The following is a 21124-nucleotide window of genomic DNA, read 5'->3' on the forward strand; positions in this document are numbered from 1 at the left end:
ACTAAAGGTTATCGTTGCCGTCTGTAGTTCATACAGAGATCAGTAATCATTTTAGTTTGTATTATAACCAGCTAAAAACTTCTCCAGGAAGCTTTAATTACTCAATATATGGGGAGTGAATTGGAACAACAGTATATTGGTATATTTAGTTTTGGAAACCAAAAGTTGTCTACTAATTGTTTGCTTTTTTTAGTAACTGTTCAGCCTAATAAGAGGCAGGGGAATAGCATTCCCTATTGAGAATAAAACACTCTGCAGTAGTGTTAACTCCACTCCCCAGTTTAATGTAACATTCACCTGAAGCAGGTTGATTTTTCAATTAGTTTAACTGTAAAATAAGTTGGTGAGGAAAAAAAGGCATTCTTCAAACACATTAGACATGAGAATATGGAAAATTACTCAGCACACCGTCATGTTTGAGAAGTATTTTATATCCATATTTTATTATTTAAAACTGATTACTGTAGTTGACATTTTAATTACAGAAAAATGAATGAAGATAGACAGTTTATAAAGATTAGTCTGAAGGGATAAAAGTTAAGCCTGAGCTCTAAAAATGAAGGAATAAGTGGAGAAACAATTAAGCTGTCTTAATGATATCTCTTTATAGGCAGCAATCAAGTACAGAAGAGACGAGCTTATACAGTACTAAGGCCAAGCAAAAAGACACATTTAATTAAAAACAATTAAAATAAACAAATCACAACTTAAGTCAGACTGATCCCAGAACCAAGAACAGTGCTAAGGCGGATCGGAAGAGCAATTTCATTACTTAAGAGATTCAACAAAAGCTTTAACTGTTAACTGTCATCAGTAGCAAAGAGACAAAGCCCTCCCCAGATTTCCCACAAATCACATGAAACATTCAGGCATAAATGAAATTAGCTTTTGATTATATGTTTGTGTGTGTCAGGGTAACAGTTAGGACAAATATTACTAGATTTTGCTCCTTTTAAAAAGCACAGAACAATCAACTATCATATATACAGAACAGATTTGAGTGTTTATGTATAGTGTTGCTATAATCAGTACATCTTCAGATATCAAAATAAATCTTTACACGCCCTGTGCACCAACTGTTCCTGAAAAAGACAAAGAAAACACAAGTTAGTCTTGTTGGATATGGAGCTAAAAATGTAGCAAAACTTTCAAATGTATAAATAGATCCACAAATGCGTTCAGAGATCTGTACAAAGTAATTAGTCTATACCGGGTTCCTTCAAAGCATGTGCGTTTCCCACAAGCCCAGTCAGCGATTCAGTGTTTCCATTCAGGATCTCCACAGACAGGTTGTTATTCTGCTGCTCCTCCACTATTCTCTTCTGTAGCTCCTCCTAATGTTGCACAACACAGTTTATTGTTAGATAGAAGACGTTTTAAACCTCGACTTTCCTGTAAATCACAAAGAATTTAAGCATATTTATGTGTGTGCTTTTACACACCTCACACATTACTGAAAGCTGCAGTGGCAGGTCATCCACCTTCACAAAGTCTTCTTCATCAGATTTCTGACTGGTGTTCCCCGAGCCAACCTCCTGCAGATCAAAATCAGCAGCAGGTTGAGTCATGATCCACTTCAAAAAAGTTCCTTTACTTCTGTAAAAGTTCCTGGTTAGCTATTCTAAATGTTGCATCTTCTGCCACCAGGCTGTTAAACCTGGATAGTCACTGGGAATGAAAACGTAATTGTTTCCTTGTTCTTGTGTTTAAGCACATAGTGGTTAATACTTGTAATTCTTAGGGGCAGTGGCCTGTAAATACATTCTTTTTATGTCGTCTTAAAATGGAATGTGCAATAAACTGTTCATTTTGTATCTTTGCCTGGCATCGTTTATGGTGCCACACAAGGGTGCCAGCGTGAACCTGTGTCAATGTACTGATTTCTTGATTGTCTCTGATATACTCCTGTCGACTGTTTGTTTTTAAATGTATGTAGGTCCGGGTAGAATGTTTAAAAAACAAACAAACAAAAAAGTTATCTGTATCCGAGTGTGAATCTGATTAAACTTCTTCAGCCTTGAACTTACATCTACGTTGATCATGACAGGGGAGTCAGTATCAGGGCTACTCGTGGTGTTTGACTCCTTTGGGACATCCTGATCATGGGAGGCTGCAGACTCTCCTTCTGAAGCAGCAGCTGCCTGGAGTTGACTCTCCTTCTCTGGACTCTGACATTCGGACATGTCACAGTCCTCTGCTGTGGAATCCACGGTCCCACCTGACCTGATGGTTTCTGCAAAGCAAAACAAAATAGTTTATTAAAAGGTTTGGGAAAAACAAGATTTCTAAAAGACAAAAAGCTAGTTTGACATCTTCAAATTTGAAGAAACTTTCAACGTAAAAAGCATCACCTCCGTCACTCTCTGGACGATTCTGGGCAGTTTTGGACTCTTGTGTTTTGCTGGGTGTTGTCCCCTGAAGCATGACATGAAAAACAAGTCAGACTTAGAAAAAAAAAATGTTTTGTTGAAAAATCCAAGTTATGGTGGTCTATTGAAAAACATCTCATTGCAACAACTGCAACACTGACCTCCTGCTCCACTTGTCCATCAGCAGACACCTGCAAAGATGTTTGGACGTCAACAGGTCCAGCTTCAAACTCCTCCATTTCCTCCTCCTCATTCTCATCCTCTCCACTGCCATAGTTTGTCAAAGCCTGAGTCTCTGCTTTGGAAAGACCTGACGAAGAAATTTTTTTTTTTACAAAAATTAGCAACATGAGTGTTACATAAACTCAACTTTATTTATATAGAACTTTACACACAACGTTGTAAAAAAATATCTCAGACTACAATCAAATCTGGCTTCTTAAGGAAGCTGCCCGTGTGAGTTTCCCTTCCAACTTTATTATCTTACTGATTGAAAGAGGCATTCCCTGTCCCTCTCCTTCATCCTCCTCTTCCTCTTCAACCTCAGAAGCTTCTCTGCTCCCGCTGTTCTTCCTCTCTGCTTGCAGGTAATGCTCCTTTAGAGTAGAATCACCTTCCTGCTCAGCCTCTTCTTGGTCCTGGAGATAAGACGGAGACGTCGTTGTAGTACAGATTACTGCAGCGCTAATTGCTATTGACAATTACATTATCAGTACTTCAATGACTGACCTTGTCTTCATCAGAGTAAGCTGGGGAAATGGATCTATCTCTGCCAGTGTCTGTGTTTTCCTAATTAGAGGAATTCATTTAACACAGAGCAAAATTAGTCTCTTTCAAACTAATTTCAGTGAAAACAGTCTTAACAGTATGTTCACTATTTACCAAAATATCATAGCTGGAATAGGAAACCAACCTTGAGACTTTGATTTGCTTTACTGGGTTGCTCATCCCTCTTTTTATTCTTGTGTTTGGCTGCCAAGGCCATGCTGCTGCTGTTATCCAAATCCTGCATGAGCCTGAAGAAAGCGAGTTCATTGAAGAGGATCTCAGAGATCTCCACCAGGAGGTCCTCCCCGCAGTCTTTCAGAGTGCGGCCCACAAATTTACTGAGAGATTCCTGGAGCAAGAGGAAAGAGCGAGACGTGTCAGAGATGCCGTTTCGTTCATTTGATCTGCATAAACTTGGCCAGAACCCGACGTTGGCAGTGTTCGCACAGTACCTGCAGTATGCCTCCAAGCTGTCTGTGGAAAAAGCGGACAAACTCTTTGCTTTCATCGTTCTGTTGGGTGAGAGTGAGAACCATGCGCCGCACAGATGTCAAAAGCTGGAGGGAACACACCTCATCCATGTTCTCCTAATAGAAGAAAAACACCAATATTACAGAGAGATTTCACTCTTTAAAACTGCTTTCATTTACACTGGAAATAGGTACTGACTACATTCAACTCCAGGCTTAATACTTTCCAGAATTTTAATAAGAAATTCAGATTATTTTCAATCCCAGGACATTTCCTGCTGGTACAAAGCTTTTATTGATTCATGCTGCAGCTCTCTGAGTAAGTTCACTCACCTTCAGGAAAGGAATGACTTCTGTCATGATGGCTTTGATCTGACGATCCAACTGCTGGGTGTCAATCTGAGGGCAGTGAACATCACCAGCTGCCCCGCCTGTTCACAGACATCAAAAACATCATCAGGTTATTTTAAAAAAAAAATAATCGGCCAAATAACAGGCAACCTTTGTGTTGTGCTGGTGTTAGCACATGGTGAACTCAGTCAGGCTTTTTCATTTGGTACCTTCCACTTGGTCAGCAGGGTTAGCAGAGAGATGTTCAGCGTTTGAGACTTCAGAGCCACCTGCACCTGCAGTGTTGGCCTTGCAGGGGTTAAACTCAGCCTTAAGTTTCATGCGCTCATATTCCCTAATCCTGGCCAGAGCCTTGTCTAAATGTATCACCGTGTTTCCTATCAGAGCAGCAAAGGAGGGAGAGCAGGGGAGGGAGCGGGCGGGAAAAAAAGAGACAGAAATGGCATCCAGAAAGTTTAAAACTCAATGAAGCAAGAGAGAGAGAGGGAGAAGACTGTCATGGATAATAATGAATTTGTGAGCAAGTTTACGCAAAAGGATCAAAGTAGGAATGGCAGACTCATTAAGAATCTATGTGACTGAAGTTCCCGAAATCTTAAGTCTTTTTTTTTTTACTTTCATTAATTAATTATGGCCATGTAGTTTTGATCCCGAGGTGTAACCTGCTCTACTGGAAAAGTGTTCCTCAGCTTGATAAAATAAAAGCCAAAAAGCAAGCCTTTCAGTGGAATACCAGGATGTGGAAACAGATTTAGGTAGGCACATCGTTCTAAAAGCTTTAGCCGCTTCTTTCACTCATTTCTACATGCAGAACTATACCCAAGTCATCGTTAGCAAACGGTTCCAGGTTGGAGGAGGTCGACATGGTGCTCTCGTTGTCCACAGACTCCGCATCATCCCTCTTCTTCACAGAGTCCTGTGTGTATCTCAGATTTTTCTCCACCACCTCCTGGAAAAAGGTGAAGGGTTTGTTATGAGCCAACATACAGCAAAAAATTCATAAAGGAAAGAGAACATTCCAATGTATATGATAGAAAACATCAATGGTGGCTTTCTCCTAATGAGGAAAATTAGACATTTCATCCATCATTCCAGAACAAAGGCATTATTTAGACAGACTAAAGGCCCTGCTTTCAATTTGCATAACTCCAGGGACTTTGGCCCAGAACAAAGAAACACATGTCTAATCTGGCAAAAGAGCCGTGCAGAGAGGAGGGTCATTCTTTTTTTTTTTTTACAGACATCCTTCTGAAGTCTCGCTGTCAAGTTTAATTCAAAGACAAAGAAGATGGGGGCAGGGAAAATTAAAAGTCAGAGACTAAAGAGAGACATGGAAGGATGAAAAGAGACAAGGCATGGAAAGATGAAAGCAGACAAGGCTGAGAGAGAAACTAATGAAAGATGTATTGAAATGTAGAGAAGGGAGCAAGTGTTAAAAAAAAAAAATAGTGAAGAAGGATGATATTGAGGATTAAGAGAAGGTCTTCAGGACTGGTGGAAGCGTATCACACTGAGAAGTTAAAATGTCTTTTCTCTCTTACTGCGTCGCTGGTAGCCAGACTCTCGCTGGGTGTGAGCTCAGACTGAGAGCCTGCAGCCCACGACACAGGACCAAAAGGGGCTAACTGGTCCTCAACTGCACTCTTCTCTGTCAGGTACCGGGTCACTATGTCCTGCCAGAAACACGAAGGACTGTTGTTATCAAATGATCAAAGATCTCAAAGGGACATTGCCTTTGGATCTAAAAACTTGGCTCAGATCAGAAGAGATTTTAGTCTCTGGCTGGCTAGACTTCTCTCTCAAAAGATTGTGAGCAAACTCCCAAACATGGTCTATCTTGCATGCATACATTTAATTGTAACATTTCATGCTAGACCTTCATCAGGCAAACAGTCAAGCCATCTTAAATAGGGAGTGGCTGTTTTTTTTCAGTGTCTACATATGTACTGTAAATATTGAGAAAAAAACAAAATCATCTCTTATCTAGACTGAAAAAATAACCAACAATTCAAATCATTACATTTCAACAAGAAAAATGAAAATTGATAAATGACCACAACATTAATAAAACAGAGGGAATAAATCCCTGATGATATAATATCATGATGATACTTAGGTGGGATATATTATTGCGATATTGAACTTTTTACAGTATGCCGAGTTTTGCAGTAAGATACATTGTAAATGTTGTAACCCTTTTTCAAATGCAAATTATTTTCAGCAAATAGTTTTAATAAAGCTGACATTCGGGAGGGTTTTGTATTGATACAATATTGCCATCCTACTTATAGAGATACTTTGTTGAATGATCCCCCTCCCCACCCAACCTATTTAACAGTACAATTAAACATCTAAATACCATGATAATAAAGATTTATCTATCAAGACGGTGTCAGACGTTACATATGTATAATATTACCTGTAGGGAGTACAGTGCCCTCTGCCGTAAGTAGTCCGTGTTGAGGAGCTGCAGCTCATGGAAGAGTTCAATGAGAAAATGAGGACGGGACTCATTCTGGGAAATCAAAGTGGCCACCTCCGAGTAGATGGTCTCTCTCAGCGCCTCGAACAGTGAGAAGTCGCTGCTGGCGTCTGCAGGTGCAAGATTTCATTGCATGAGATGGCGTAATGTGACACATGAGTTATAAAACAAGTTTGCCCTTAAACTCAGAAGCTTTTGTGAAAGTTTAGCCAAAAAGAAAAGCATGCTTGGGATGTTCAGGAGACATACATAAGAGCCAAATGATGCCTGGATTTGCATATGTGAGTTTACCTGGTGCTTCTGTGCATGCAATTCTGTTAGAGAGGAAGGGTGTTCTCCAAGCATAGGCTGTGAGTAAGATAAATTAAATTGACGACAAAGGAAATTAAACAAAAATTAAAATCAAAAATATGGTCATGACAACAGTGCAAAGAATATATTTAAAAAAAAAAAGACAAGACATAAAATAAGCATAATGTAGAAGGAGAAAAAACATACACAGACATGAGGGGTGAGGGGGGTGTACAACCTTCACTAAGAAAAGCTTAACGCCTACCAGAGGAGAGGTCATTTCGTTTACTCCCAAGCCTGGTCTTGCTGTGAAGTTTTTCTTGAGTCAGCTTGTCCAGCAGACTCTTGTTCTGATCCTTCTGATGGGACAGTGGTGCCCTCTTCTGTGCAAAGTCTGCAGTACTGCTAACACTGTCACTCTCGTGGTCTGAGGGAGAAAACAAATTCTTAATAATATCTTTGATATTTTGGTAAGAGTCATAATACAGGAGATTCAGCGATATTTCCCACCTTCACTGTTCTTGTTCTGCCCTTTGCTCCTCCTGCGGCGGCTCTTAGAGTTGGGCGTTTTGCTCCGGGTGGCCAGGTTTGCCTGTGCAGCGGCCTTACGTCCGGTCTTGAAGGTCTTTGTGATGGTGGTGGGGTCGACTGGATCAGGTATGCTACTGAAGCTTTCCTGGGACACCCTGTCAAATTCTTCAGGTCGGTTGTGGCGGTTGACAAAAGTGGGGGAGAAGGAGGGGGACTCTTGGGGATCCGTTTTAGATAGGCGATGCTGGACGTTGTTGTTTGTGTACGAAGTTTTAAGCCAGCCAGCAGCTCTGAAAAATTTAAATAGGTGAATCAAAATAAAAGCTTACATTAATATCAAAAATGATTTGAATTGGGCAGATATGATGGACATACCCTCTCTCTGCAGTGGTGTTAAGAGGAGAGCGCTGCAGAGGAGGGGGGAAACTCATGTACTCTGTTTTGACTGAAGTGTTTGGGTCCAGCTGCTGCTTCTGATGGTCAGGGCTTGCATGACCTGTTGCCCCTTGAGGGAAATCCCCCGTGGGATTAGGGAAAAGTGGATATAAGTTAAAGCCTGCAGAATGAAAAAAAAAGAAACAAGTGTTATTGATCCAAAGAAACAAGGCTGTGGCAACCAAAACAGTGGGACTATTTTCCTACTATTAAAACATGTCATTTACTTCTTCTACAAATGTAGAGTACTCAGTAATAGACTTGTTTATAAATAGTAAAAGAAATGCATGTAAAGAATCTATTGGACAAATTACTATAATTAATTTGGTAAACGTTCTTACAGTAAAAGAGGTATTGTCAAGATGTTTTAAAATGCATTGGCCTATTTATGGTACTTTTACTGACTCTACCTCACAGCCAAACCAAAATGAACATTTTTAGTAGGTCTAAAAACACACTTTCAGCCACATTTTGATGTCTTGGCCCTTGGCATTATCACCATGTTTTTGAGTGAGAATTATGCTCAAAAGCTAATAAATATGCATGTCTCACTTGGAGGGAATGGGGATAAAGCAGCAGTTGGCACGTTGGTTGGAGGTTGAAGGTTGGATGAGAAAGGGGGGAAGAAACCAGGAGAGGCTGAGGGAACGGAGTTAGTTTCTTGGGATGAGCCGTGCTTTTGCTGCTGCTGCTGCTGCTGCTGACGGAGGAGGTCGTTTAAGACCTGCTTTAGTCTGAAAGAAAAGTAAAACAGAATATGAATGATGTAATGCATGAATACTAGATATACATTTGTTGTGTTCTATTCAGATTGTATACCTTTGCACATTGTTTTGCTGCCACGTCAGCTGGGTGTAACACTGGTTGAGCTGGTGCATGACCAGGTGCACCTGGGGCGATGACAGGTTGTTGGGTACTACACTGTACTGCCCAGTCAGTAAGGTTTGTAACATGTAAGAGAGTGACTGTGGAAGATGAAGAAGAAAGGGGGACAATGGTTAAAAAAAATAAAGTAGATATACTCCGAGAACTCCAGTGGAAACTCAATGTGTGTCTTCATTACAAGAGCAAGCTTGTGTCTTTTATTTAGGTCAGTGTCCCTGTGTGTTTATGCATTCATTCAGTGCACTGACCTGCTGGTCCTGCAGGAGTGTCTGACACATGCTGTTGCTGAAGTCAAGCTGTCTCTGCAGCTGGCCGACCTGCTCCTGCCAGTGCGACGAGCCCTCTGCGAAGGAGAGCTCAGACGCCCAGCGCAGGTTCTCTTGCCGCCGTGTTGCTCCATGCTGATTCACAGACTGGCTCAAACTCCTGCACTGCTGCTGCTGCTGCTGCTGCTGCTTCTGCTGCTGCTGCTTTGCATTAGTCTTGTTATGAAAGGATGAATTCCCACTTGCCTCACCCGAGAATGCTTGCGGAGACTTCAGGTTGCTGAAAGACATACAAATATTTATTTTAAAACAAACAACAGATGACGGAGTAGTACTTAGTCCTTTGCATTCACGTTTTCTAACCTGCCATGATTCTTCCTGTTACTGTAGGAGCACTGGTTCCTGCTGGATGAGTAGATATGGATGTCGTCATCAGAACTGCTCTCTGCACACTCTTCCTGCTCTTCTTCCTCCTCTGCCCCCATCTCGGAGTGATAATCATCCTCATCCTCGTCATCATCATCATCATCATCATCATCAAGGTGGCAGGGAGTGGAACCCCAGGTGGCCATTGTCCTAATGAAACGTAGGCACAGTGGTATAAAATGTTGCTTTCTGCTGTGTAACAATATTATTTGACCTCTTCTGCAAAGAATCAAGAAGAAATAACTGCCATCTAATAACAACTGTATGTTTAAGGAGCTCTTGTTCAGTGTGGCTGATGTTCACATGGAAGAAAAAAATGCTAAATAGCGAGCACTTCTGTTTAGGATATGTGAGCAGAGTGTCTCTTTTTTTTTTTTCTTTTATTCGTGAAATAACAAAATAAGTGCAACAGTGACACAAAGGACAAAACGGGGAGAGAGTCAATTGCCAGAGCAATGGACAACCCAAGAACTTGAGAGATCTGTCTTGAGAAGACTCAGAATGAAAGCAAAAGAAGAGTAACATTACAAGTAAACACACGAATACATAGCCTAATGACACATAACAGGTTAAACAGTCCAGCTCCTCACACACCCACACACCCACAAACACACACCCATGCACATACAGCAGAGCAGAGTGTCTCTTACCTTTCATCCCTGCTAACAGGCTGTGAGGGTGTAGCGAGGCCTTCTTGGTCACCCATTCGTCGTGGTGAGTCGTTGAGACCGCTTCGCCTCTGGTGTTCGGCCATCAGGGACTCTAGGTGCTTTCTACGCTGTCGCAGTTCTTCCCGCAAGATCTGATGGCGACGCATCTCCGACCACAGCTGCTGACAACCCATAAAAACACTTAGCTTAAATCTGTACTGATCTTCCAATGTGGATGTAACTTAAACATGTGATGAACAATAGACTAGGGTCTTTGTGTGTGTGTGTGTGTGTGTGTGTGTGTGCAAAGTGCTGTTTGTTACCTCGTTGTCAGTGACTGAAGAAGTAGCAGCTTCTGGAGTGGTGGATTTGAGCAGAGTCGAGTTGGTTTTAGGTCCAGAGGAAGTTTGGACAGGGGCTGGAGTTGAAACTGCAACTGGAAGCTTCCTCAGCAAGCCCTGCTGACTCACTGTGCTGGACAAAGAGGACTAGAAGAAAGACCACACACAGTTAAAAGGATTGTTTCTTAATACAACTATATATTGTAACTCTTAACCCACACCGATCAGGATCATGAATAACTGTGCCCCATTCCCACCTAAAATCTTTAAATACACTGCACTTCGAACACAAATGTCTTGGGTGACTGTGTTGCGAACTGTAAGCTGATTCTTTTTTTTTTGCTTGTTCTTTTTATCACTATTATTAGCACACTGTTTATATTGAAATTTCAATATGTTCGTATTTATGGATTCTATTCTGGAGGCAGTTTAATGTGTGAAGCGCTGAAGTCTAAATTACATTCCCCCAAACGGACATAAAAAAATAGTATCATATCAAGTCGTATCGTAAATAAACTGAATCTTGAATCTCAAATTAAATAGAGGCTTGCACATAGTTACCAGATGAAACTTTTAGGGGGGTGTTGGTTCAACGTTTCTCTTTTTTGAAGCTGTAGTGCTGTGTTCTAAGAGCTTTCACTATTATGTAGGTGACCCTTAACACAAACTTTAATTCTACATACTTCAGATTCTTATTGAATCCTACTGTAGATTCTTTATCTCCTCATATGTTTCAAATAAGCAGGAAACCTCAGTGAGTGTGCTTATGTGCTTGTGTGTGCATGTGGTTCTTTATGTGTAAAATAACCTGGAGGTCCGGGCAAGCCCACTCCAGGTCCTGGATCTTTCCTTGGATTTCAATGAGCCTCCGTCGTTCTTCATGGAGCTGCTTCAACTCCTGTTTCTGCTGACGCAGTTTCTCTTCATACAACTTCTCCCTGAGTCCAGAAGAGTTTGATGCAATGTAAATGCCAAGTTTGGGGGAAAAAACAGACTAGAAATGAGCACACAAAACACAGTTAATCTAATATTATGGGACAACCATTAAGATTACAAAACAGTCCTCTAAGAGGTCTCATGATTTTACCTGGCCTTGCTGGAGAGGCTAAGTTCTCTAGGATTCTGTTTGGATCCGGCCCCCTGTGATCCTGCAGCTGCAGCTCTGGTATTATTTGGCTGTTGGTGTAAAACTTCATCCTCATTAGCTGTTGTGACATCTGTGTCATCACTCTAGATACAGACACAAACAGATAATTTACAGTGTTTAGTTTAAGATTGGTCAGAGATTATTTACTAAAATGTGTTGTATTTTGAATGCAGGGAGATTAACACCACATCAGCTATAAAAACTAAACTAAACTAACAAAACACGTTGCTGCTGTTAGGAATATCTTTCACACATTTTGAATGCAGTGGATTATCAGAATTTACTTGTTATTAATTTGTTAATAATTAATATGCCAGGTTTGATGGATCTTTATTTAACCAGGAGAAACCTCACTGAGATTAAGAATCTCATTTATGAGAGTGTCCTGGCAAAGAGGGGCAGCAGCACAACAAACAAGTTACAGACATTAAACACAAAGTAATTACAAACACAGATCAACATGTCCTGAGTCACAGAGCAGAAAGTCATTAGTCAAAGCATCTACAACCTGAAGCATTGTCCTCCAACACCTTCAATCTACTGTTTAAACGATTTAAAGTTTATCCCAGCACATTTATCAGTGCCAATATTAGATCACAAAGGCAGAAATGTTCCAATGCTTTAAATACATCTCATTCTGCCATTCTATCAAGTTGCACCAACACCCCATCCTATTGAATCCTGAATATTATTCTGTGCTGGTCCTCACCTGAACCATGGCCACCAGCTCCTGAAGCTGCCGTAGTTTCTGCTTCGCCGTCTGCCGATGAACCTTCTGGGAGAAACCTCCATTGTTCCCCAGACTGCTTCTTCGGCTGGACCCCGAGGCCTCACTGTCTGGAGCCGCAGCCTGTGCACCTCCATTGTTATCAAGACCATCTTCATCATCATCGCTGTCCTTCACCTGATTATATGGGGTATCTCTATTGTACTGGCATTCTAAATGAACCAAAAGTTAAACAAATGTTAGATTCAGTCATTTATAATTGTCCTCTTTAAAATCTGCATTCCACAGAACACAGTTTGAATATAAAGCTCCTGAAATCATCTCTGTATGTATTTGTACCTATGGCTGAGGGGATATTGAGGCTGTGGAGGTTCGCTGCTGACCGGTTGTTAATCTCACACTCTGTGTTCAGTCTGCCATCTCTGTTGTTTGTAGCACTGCTCCTCACACTGCGCCCATTTGTCAGGCTGTTCAGGTCTGTCCAGTTTCCACTGCGTTGTGGGTTTCTGCAGAGATAACGTGCAGGGACTGTTATGAAAACATCGGTGTCAGTAGTAGAATTACATTCGACGTGACTGATTGCTTAAGACCAGCGCTCAGTAACAGTTTTATTCTGTCTCATAAGTCAGGCTGCAACCAACTATTATCTTGTTCCCTAATTAATCTGCAGATTATTTTCTCGCTAAATTGGTGGATGATTCGGTCTATCAAACTGTAGAGATTAACCTGATGTTGGTTACAGGCTGGCGGTTCTCCTGCTCAGAGTCAAACATGGCCTCAAACAAAGAACCATCCTCTGTCTCATCTTCCTCCTCCTCCTCTTCCTCGTCATCATCCTCCTCTTTCACATTCTCATTGACGGCATCCACCATCATGTCAGACGTCTGCTCGTAATACTGAACCAGCTCCCGCAGCTCGTTCAAGCGCTTGTGGACCTCCTTTAGCTTCCTGTTGGGAGTAGAAAAGAATGAAAAGCGAATGTGTCAATGTTGACGTGTATGAATTATTTAAACGGTTATGTCACACACTAGGACAATGGCTTCACAATTCCCACCTCTACTTTAAAGAGTCACCAACAGAAATGCTCTAAAGCAACTAAGCCTGAAACTCATCAACAAGAGGACAGCTTTTGTAGCTGAAAGGTTTCATTACACTGCCAGCACTCTGTACAACACCCTGCTGTTGATATCGGATATGCCTATTGAACGGCCTGAAGCCTCTTGTGTTTTTGTCGGTACCTGAGCTTGTCTGTGGAATTGGAGCTGTCCTGGTGTTGTGTGATCAAGGGATGAAATGACGCGGAAGCTGACGCCCCATTAGAGCAGAGAGCAGGCGTAAAATCTGAAGATCCTCCCATACTCAGGCTGCACTGTGTTGATAAACCGCGACCTTGAGGGAACATCATGAATTTATATAAACTGTACATAGGTAACAAAACACACCATTACAGAAACAACAAAAAACTGGTTTTGGAAATACTCTTACATGAGTTATTGTTGAGTGTCTGGTCTCTGAGTGAGTGCAGCTCCTGCAGGATCTTGTCCATTGTTTGTTTTTTGTCTTGGAGTTCTTGGAGCTTTGTGAGTTTGGCACTAGCAGCTGTTGCCCCTGTGTCGAGGCCAGTGTGGGGACCGGAGGCTGAGTGCAGCAGAGGCCTGTGTTGAGGTGGACCAAGAGCCTGAGGAATCCTGGACCAGCACACCTCTCTAGAGAGGGAAAGGCTATTTGCCTGACGACGGTTGTCTGGCACTGCTTTAGTCTAGAAGGCAAAGTTAATGAAACACTTGAACTCTGAACTTAACTCTTTTAAACTTCATTAAAACCGTTCAGACACATTTGTTAAAAAAAAAAAGTTTTCTTCTTTGAAAGGTAGATTGATTTATGATTTATGGGGCTTTTATGAATTTATTGTCATAGGATAGTGGATAGAATTGGACACATGGTGAGAGTGTGGGGAGTGACCTGCGGGTAAGCCACAGGTTGGACTCCAACCCGAGCCGCCTGCTTAAAGGACAACTACATCTGTACATGGGGCACGCTAACTAACCACTAGTCCACCAGCACCCCATTAAAAAAATGTTTCAACCAGATTGGCATAGCATGTTAGACAAGGGATTCAACATAGTAACATACTATAAAACATATAGTATACAAAATAAGTATCTGGTGATCCAGATGCTGTGAAAACTGAAGGACATAAGTCAGCACACAGTTCAATGTAGTTGATGTAATTGCCATAATGCTAATATTCAAAGCGATTATATCAACCCAGACGTTAAGTCTGCTATACCTGAGAGTCACGTAGCTGGTTGTGAAACCGTTGGATCAAGTCGTTCAACTCGTCATTCAGTTCTGATGTGATGCTCAGACCCGAAACACTGCCGGTGGTTTCTGTTACAACTAATGACAACAAACAACAACAATGGAGCAACCAGTTAACATATTGAACAGAAATGACTGATAAATAAACATTCCTTCCATATTGTAATCTGTTTGCACTATTACAAACTCATTCAAAACAAACTGATGATTCATTGGTGTGTGTCAGATTTCAAGAACTGTCAAATACACTGTGAGACAATCACTAAACTAGACAATAACAGGTCTGCACGTCACTGTCATGGACCTGTTTGTAGACCTGTCTGTATCCTTGTACACCCACCAGTGTCTTCAATCACAGCCAGTGCCTGTTCTGCACTGTCCTGCATGGCCATCAGGGCTTCTTGTCGCCCCTGCAGGGCTCGGAGCTGCTCCTGCTGCTCCAGCATCTTCTTCAGCAGCTCGTGCTGCTTACGCAGATTCTCCAACTCTTCCTTCTGGTCAGCTCTCACCGGTTCTGGCCTGCCACCCTAGAGAATTCACACCCACAGAGTATTTCAAACACTGACTCCACAAAACAGGAATAGCGCCGCAAAACTACTCAGCAGAATACGAAATAGAGGCTTGTCAGGGACTGACAAAGCAAATAGGATTAAACTATGTGGATTAAGCAAAGAAAGAATGAATCGCTTTGTATATATTTCCTATCTCTAGATATAAAGACAAGATACAATTACCTTGTACAAATATTAGCTTTGAGTAATGTAACAGAGTATGCTTACACAGGTTTAAAAGTGGATGATCTTTGAAAAACAGACCACAAAAGGTACACACCGTTGCAATTGAGGCACCTGACGAGTGGATCTCTACGTTAAGAGAAGTGCTCTCTGCCAGTGAACGTGAACCCACTGCAGAGTCTACAGTTCCGACATCATCATCCTCGTTCCCTCGTGTCTGCAAATGTAATGGAAAGATCAGCCGGTGACTAAAAAAATATTGAAATAAGACAACCATACAGTAAGCTGCGGTAAAAAGCAGAATCTGAAACAACTGAAAATGCAATGTGCTCAAATATATGCAAAATGCTCCATATATGGGAATTCTTGTATATAAAATCTGTTATATAGGGAGCAATAACCTGGCAGTACATTGTATAGTCTTATCCACCCAATAGACTAGAGGTTTCTAACAAAGACTACAATACATTTAACCTCAATTCACCAAACACACAAGACTAAGCCAACTTGTAGCCATGGGAGGCAGCATCCTACAGAACGTCCTATTTTTAGCATCACATGACACATGACTTTGGTTTTCAAGTGTTCCAGGTCAAAGAAAAAGACACATTTAATGAGGCTGCTATACTAAAATGGTAATAATTTATCTAAGAGCAGAGAACTCATTTTAGTCTGATAGGATCAAGACAATTTAAATGACAGACTAACCAGCATTTTCTGCAGAAATCGCAGGTAGGACTTCTCTTGCTCTTTGAGGTGGTCGATGAGGTGGGAGAGACGCTCCACGTTGGCTGGTACATCGTTCTTCTCCACCAGGTCATCCCGCATGGAGCTGGCCTTACTGATGTACTCCCGGATCTGGACCAGTTTGCTCACCACCTGAGACCAAACAAAGAGAGGAGGTAAGTGGGATTATGTGTGTGGGTTTCAGTGCAGTAAATGAAAAGAAGACGAGAGAAAGAGAGAGAGGTACGGAAAGGTGAGCTAGCATCTGTAGCGACGGCTCTGATGAAATAAGGGCAGAAAGGGGGTTGGGCACAGAACTCACTGGGCACCAAGGGTGGCATATTTATAAATTGGCCTAAATACAGCCTTGAGTCAGCTGCACTAGTGCTCCCTCACTTTCAGCCTCGTTCTGGATTCACAGAGTAGTCTGGAGTGCAGTGATTCATCTGAGGGGTTGACATTAAGTTACATTTCAACATGACTCTAGCCATTATTGTAACCACTGGCCCAGGTACATTGTTTAGTTTCTGCTATGACACACACGTGCAAGCTCTTGTGAAAAGCTGATGCTGTAGCAGTAATGAACGAGATGATCTCACCAGAGTCACTGACAAAAACATTAGCATCACAGGAGAATGATTATGAAACTCAGAATTATGCGTTCCTGTTTCTCATTCTTAAGGCAGCATCTTAAAAGGCCAAAGGGGGCTAATGGAATGTGCAATCAGCTGGTCTGGAGTCTTTGATTGTGCATCTGGGTCGTTGGGCTGGTTATAATAGAATAATCGAGCACTGCATCCACAATGTGTACAAATTAAAAAAAGACTCAAATTAAGTAGGACATTTTTTCTTTCTACACAGGAGTAGTACGTTTTATCATGGGAGTCATAAAAAAAATGATACTGAAATAAATCCTCATAAGATGATATGTGCAACTTGATAGCATCGTCCTCGTAAACTGAGTACTGGAGGCTGATATGACATCATTATTTCTTAACATTTAGGTAGGTACCCTATCACTATCCAGCCTATATCAATGATAATCCCTGAGGCCTGCAGTCAGCTCACCCTCCAATGGTACTTTCCTAGTATTTTGTCTTGTAAGCTGCATACCAGGCTTTACTTGGTGGATATGAGGATTATTGACTGTTAAAACCTGGATTTTAATTATTTTGTCCTGGAGAGATTAAAGCCCATTTTGTTGTTGTATCTTAACAAATCGTCCAAACTATGTTACGAAAGAGGCTCGCTTTATTAATTGTGCAATTAAAAGACTTTATCAAATTGATAAGACTTAACCGTGTTTCTGTACTTCTGAATGTATTACAGTTAAGAACAATCTGTTCTACATCACAACATGTTTGATGTCTGCACCTTATTTTATCAAGCTACTTCCTTGTGGTAAATTATATAATTTTCTTTATACGTTATGCTCTGGCTCAGAGTGAAACATCTTGAGAGTTAATACATAAATCACTCAAATTTGTCAGGTGTTTAATTTCTCTATATTCTAATTACTTCTCCGACTTTTCCTCCGGCACCAACAACAGGTAAAAGATTCCACTTTATTAGTAAACAACAAAATCCACATTGTTTCACTCAACATAAGAATGCAAAACAGAATGTTACCTGGCTGCTGTCTATTCTCGGCTCTCCTCTCTCATGTTCTCTGTGAAACAATGGCCCTCTCTCAGTGCCGGCACGGCTTGGCCTTGGAGTATCCTTAGTGAGAACCAAAGGGGTTAATATATCCCTGAGTCCTGGGCTCTGTTTCTTGGTTTCCTTGGTAATGGCTGGTGTGGTCGGGGCAGAGGAGGAGGGAGGGAGCAGCTCCTTGCTCTTGTTAGTGTTTACATGCAGAGGTAGGAAGTTGTAGGGCTTCTTGTTCTCTCCGACTAACTGACGCTGGTTGTTAGCAGCCGTGACACGACCCTGGGAGTCACTGCCGATGCTCCTCTGAGGAAAAATGGGAAATATAAGTCAGACAAAATACCACTCACAAAACTGGGCTTTTTCTTCAAAAACATGCTGTTGAGAAACAAAACCTGTAAACTTTGTTAGTGTTGACTCTTCTGAGCCAGAATGCCTGAGTTTGTGTAATGGATCACATTAGATTTCACGCCAGATTGTCAAAACAACGGAAATTTACATTGAAAATCATGATTAATAGCCCAATTACAGTCAACATGAAACAAAAGCTATCTGACTCCATCTCTGCCTGTACCAATCTTACCACGTTGCGCTCTGTTGTTGGATTTCCCTCATGTTTACATGCACTGCTTCATCATCCTTCTGCTAGACAGCTAAAGAAGGTCAGCCTGACAACTATGTACCAAAATATGAGATATATATTTTGCATGTCACTTCCTCCCATGCCGGCCAATGCATCACGGCAACACAATGGAATTTAACCCCAGAAAAAGACCTTTAAAAAAAACAAAATTCATTTTGACTGTCTGATTATCCTTAAGACTTTTATTCCATGTCCCTGACATTCCTTAACAGGAAAAAGTCAAACTTGAACCCTAACCTCCAGAAAACGAGCATAAAGGGACGTCTGTGCCTACGCCTTGCATGTGCATTGTCATGCTCAGCGAAGACACAAAATCAGTATGGTAACCTGCTTTAAAAAATGCTGCTCTACTAGAAAATACACATGATACCTTTCAAGTCAGATGTCACCTCCAATATGATGCTACATATCATAATTGCTGTATTAAATGTAACAAAAGATAAATTACACTGTTTGAAATGCATTTTTTTACAACCTCACCTCATCCAAGTCAGTGAAATTGATTCTCTGACGCAGCTTGTCCAGCTCAGCCTGGTCTGGGACAGACATCTGGGTGGTGTATTTGATGTGTGGAAAGGAGTGAGGGGTGCGTGCTCTCCTACGGCCAGCCCCAGGGGTGGACTCTGGTGAAATATCATTAGTCAGGCGGCTTTCCACAACCACAGCTGAAAGCTTTTTCTTGTTCTTCTCTGAGGATCTGTTTGCTTTCTTCTGCTGCACACCCCAGTCCTGATAAACAGCAACAACAACAAAAAAACATTACATGCTTTCTTTTGTGGGAAAATAAAACAGTTGTCATATCCGGTTCTATGGCGTGGCATCCAAAGGCAATCAAAGTAAAGTAATGTATATGTTACAGTTTAAAGTACAAAATACTGGTGAGATCGGCTGTATAAAAAGTTCTACTGTGCTCCTCACACGTAACATTATGTGTAAATGAAAGTATTTTTCTTACAGGGAGTTCTGACTTGGCTCTTACCATGTTGTTGAGTCTATCATCAAGACTGCCATTGGTTACTGTCCAGTTGTGCAGCTCTTCTGCACTGTCATCAAAAGGAGTGCCTCCAGTTGCCATGTCATCCACTCACAGTTTACTGCGATACACAACAAAAAGCATACTGGTCACTACACAGGAAGAAAAAAATAACCTGAACCAAAACACAAGTTGCACGACATTTTACGGGGAGAAAAGTTAAGAATCAAAATGAATGGGGCTCCTTTTTTATAACAGCTTGCTGGAATGCAAAAGTTCCACACATGACCACAGAACAATTACAACATTATACAGGATAAATTAAGAAGAACAAAAGTATATGAAAACATTTCACGACGTCCACACACCTTGACCAGTATATGGATGTAAAATAAAGGAGGAATAACCACATTCATCAACAACTTAAGCGTGGTTATAGACTGTACATTTTAAGAGTGTAGTCCACCATCAAATACGACATGTTCCTTTCACCAGCAGTTGTTTACCCGAGTAAAGTGAGTTAACTCACCCATCACGACCAACTTGAAACCAATACAGTGTATAAAGTACGTCGCTGACCGTGGATGATGTATACCTACTACTCTATGAGAACCTGTATGTTAACACTGGCTAACGCTGGGTGTTTTTGTCTGTGGCCCGCTCGGATTCCCGGGAAAAACAATGAGACTTTCACTCCACCAGGCAGCGAGGTTTATGCTGCAACTCGGCAGGAACATTTGATATTGTTAGCTTAATAGACTTCCAGCGACACATTTCAGTGTATTCTACTTTAAAATGATTTACATTATGTTGTTGTTTTTTTCTGAATGAACTTTACTAGCCTAGCGCTTGTGACCTAGTTACCGTCCCGCAATTGCCATGGCAACATGAAAGATCCCCAAACTGCAGCAGCTAACCCCAACGACCGACAAAACCACCCAGTCGATAAACAAAAATCATAAAGCATTCAGCTAACGAGTGAAAAAAAAAAGTTTATCAAGCTTGGTGGGGGTAGCTCACTGATGCTACCTAGCTTGATGACAGCTGCTCACAAAAAAAAAAAAAAACAGCTAACTTTAAAAATCCGGACAAAAAGTTGAAGCAAACAAGCATCTCAGCTCGCGTTTAACCTGAGCGAGGCTACAAACCCAAGCTGAGAGGAAGGTGAGATTCACACTAAGAGTGAGACAAGCAACACGCAGCATGCTAAAACACTGCCGTTCATTAATGTTATTTTAAACTGCGCTTGCTAAGTTAGCTTACGTTTAAGAAACTGGACGCTGGTGTTACCCCCCTTCAGGTCGGTAGTGGAGAAAACGTCGTGGTCTAGTTCTTCACATACTGCAGTGAATGTTTCACAGATTAACTCGGAGTATTGTTAAATCCATGTGATGTACAATAACGTCTTATCGGTCCCAAAACGCAGCAACTCGTGAATCCAGGGATGTAACGCTGATATAAACACCCCCCACACAGCAGATGGCAGCACACATTATCTACCTGGCTTAATGTTGGACCCCCGGAAGCTGTGTTGCCAGGTCCGCTTGTTTTATAAGCGACTTTGGGCTTTTCTGTAAAGTCGCTTGCAAATATCGTTAGTCGCGGGTTTTTGGGCTTGTTTTCTAAAGTGCAGTTGCTTGTTTGGGCTTTGCTCCCTGTATGAACCCTTACTGATTCAACCCCAACTCTCCACAATAAAGCGAAAAACGATCGCGATAGTTTGTCCTTTTCCAGGATCCGTCCACAATCACTGTTTTAAAATCAAAATGAGACAATATATATATATATACTGTTTATATATCAAGTGACCTCTCTTTTACACTATGTGGTAGGTTAGGTCACCTGTTGGGCTTCATTTAATTTTTTATGAGGAGCCAGGTCGCTTGTTTCCATAGCGCTGGTTGCTTGTTTCTCTCGCGAGATCTGGCAACACAGCC

At 41.5% G+C, this 21124-nt stretch overlaps 1 protein-coding gene across 4 annotated transcripts; it reads right to left on the minus strand.

Annotated features, from left to right (window-relative positions):
- Nucleotides 1–410: 410 nt before the first annotated feature.
- Nucleotides 411–20644, minus strand: pcm1 (pericentriolar material 1). 4 transcript variants are annotated; one of them, XM_061056556.1, is made up of 40 exons: nucleotides 20451–20644; nucleotides 19194–19308; nucleotides 18695–18943; nucleotides 17551–17877; nucleotides 15904–16074; nucleotides 15293–15412; nucleotides 14802–14988; nucleotides 14430–14539; nucleotides 13625–13898; nucleotides 13378–13528; nucleotides 12866–13087; nucleotides 12479–12645; nucleotides 12122–12351; nucleotides 11353–11495; nucleotides 11074–11203; nucleotides 10248–10412; nucleotides 9925–10103; nucleotides 9212–9424; nucleotides 8831–9128; nucleotides 8517–8662; nucleotides 8250–8431; nucleotides 7638–7818; nucleotides 7242–7552; nucleotides 6997–7158; nucleotides 6732–6788; nucleotides 6378–6550; nucleotides 5500–5631; nucleotides 4778–4907; nucleotides 4168–4335; nucleotides 3941–4038; nucleotides 3590–3724; nucleotides 3283–3486; nucleotides 3099–3158; nucleotides 2857–3007; nucleotides 2531–2679; nucleotides 2352–2415; nucleotides 2028–2233; nucleotides 1443–1535; nucleotides 1211–1334; nucleotides 411–1082 (listed from the first exon to the last, which is right to left on the minus strand). In XM_061056556.1, the coding sequence occupies exons 2-40, from the start codon at nucleotides 19287–19289 to the stop codon at nucleotides 1057–1059; spliced, it is 6384 nt and encodes a 2127-aa protein (XP_060912539.1). In that variant the 5' UTR covers nucleotides 19290–19308; nucleotides 20451–20644; the 3' UTR covers nucleotides 411–1056. The 4 variants fall into 4 exon arrangements, with proteins under 4 accessions (XP_060912539.1, XP_060912532.1, XP_060912540.1 ...); XM_061056549.1 differs by having other exon boundaries at nucleotides 9925–10106; XM_061056557.1 differs by lacking the exon at nucleotides 6732–6788 and having other exon boundaries at nucleotides 9925–10106.
- Nucleotides 20645–21124: the final 480 nt, after the last annotated feature.

This window comes from Labrus mixtus, chromosome 2 (assembly GCF_963584025.1).
Source record: "Labrus mixtus chromosome 2, fLabMix1.1, whole genome shotgun sequence".
NCBI lineage: Eukaryota > Metazoa > Chordata > Actinopteri > Labriformes > Labridae > Labrus > Labrus mixtus.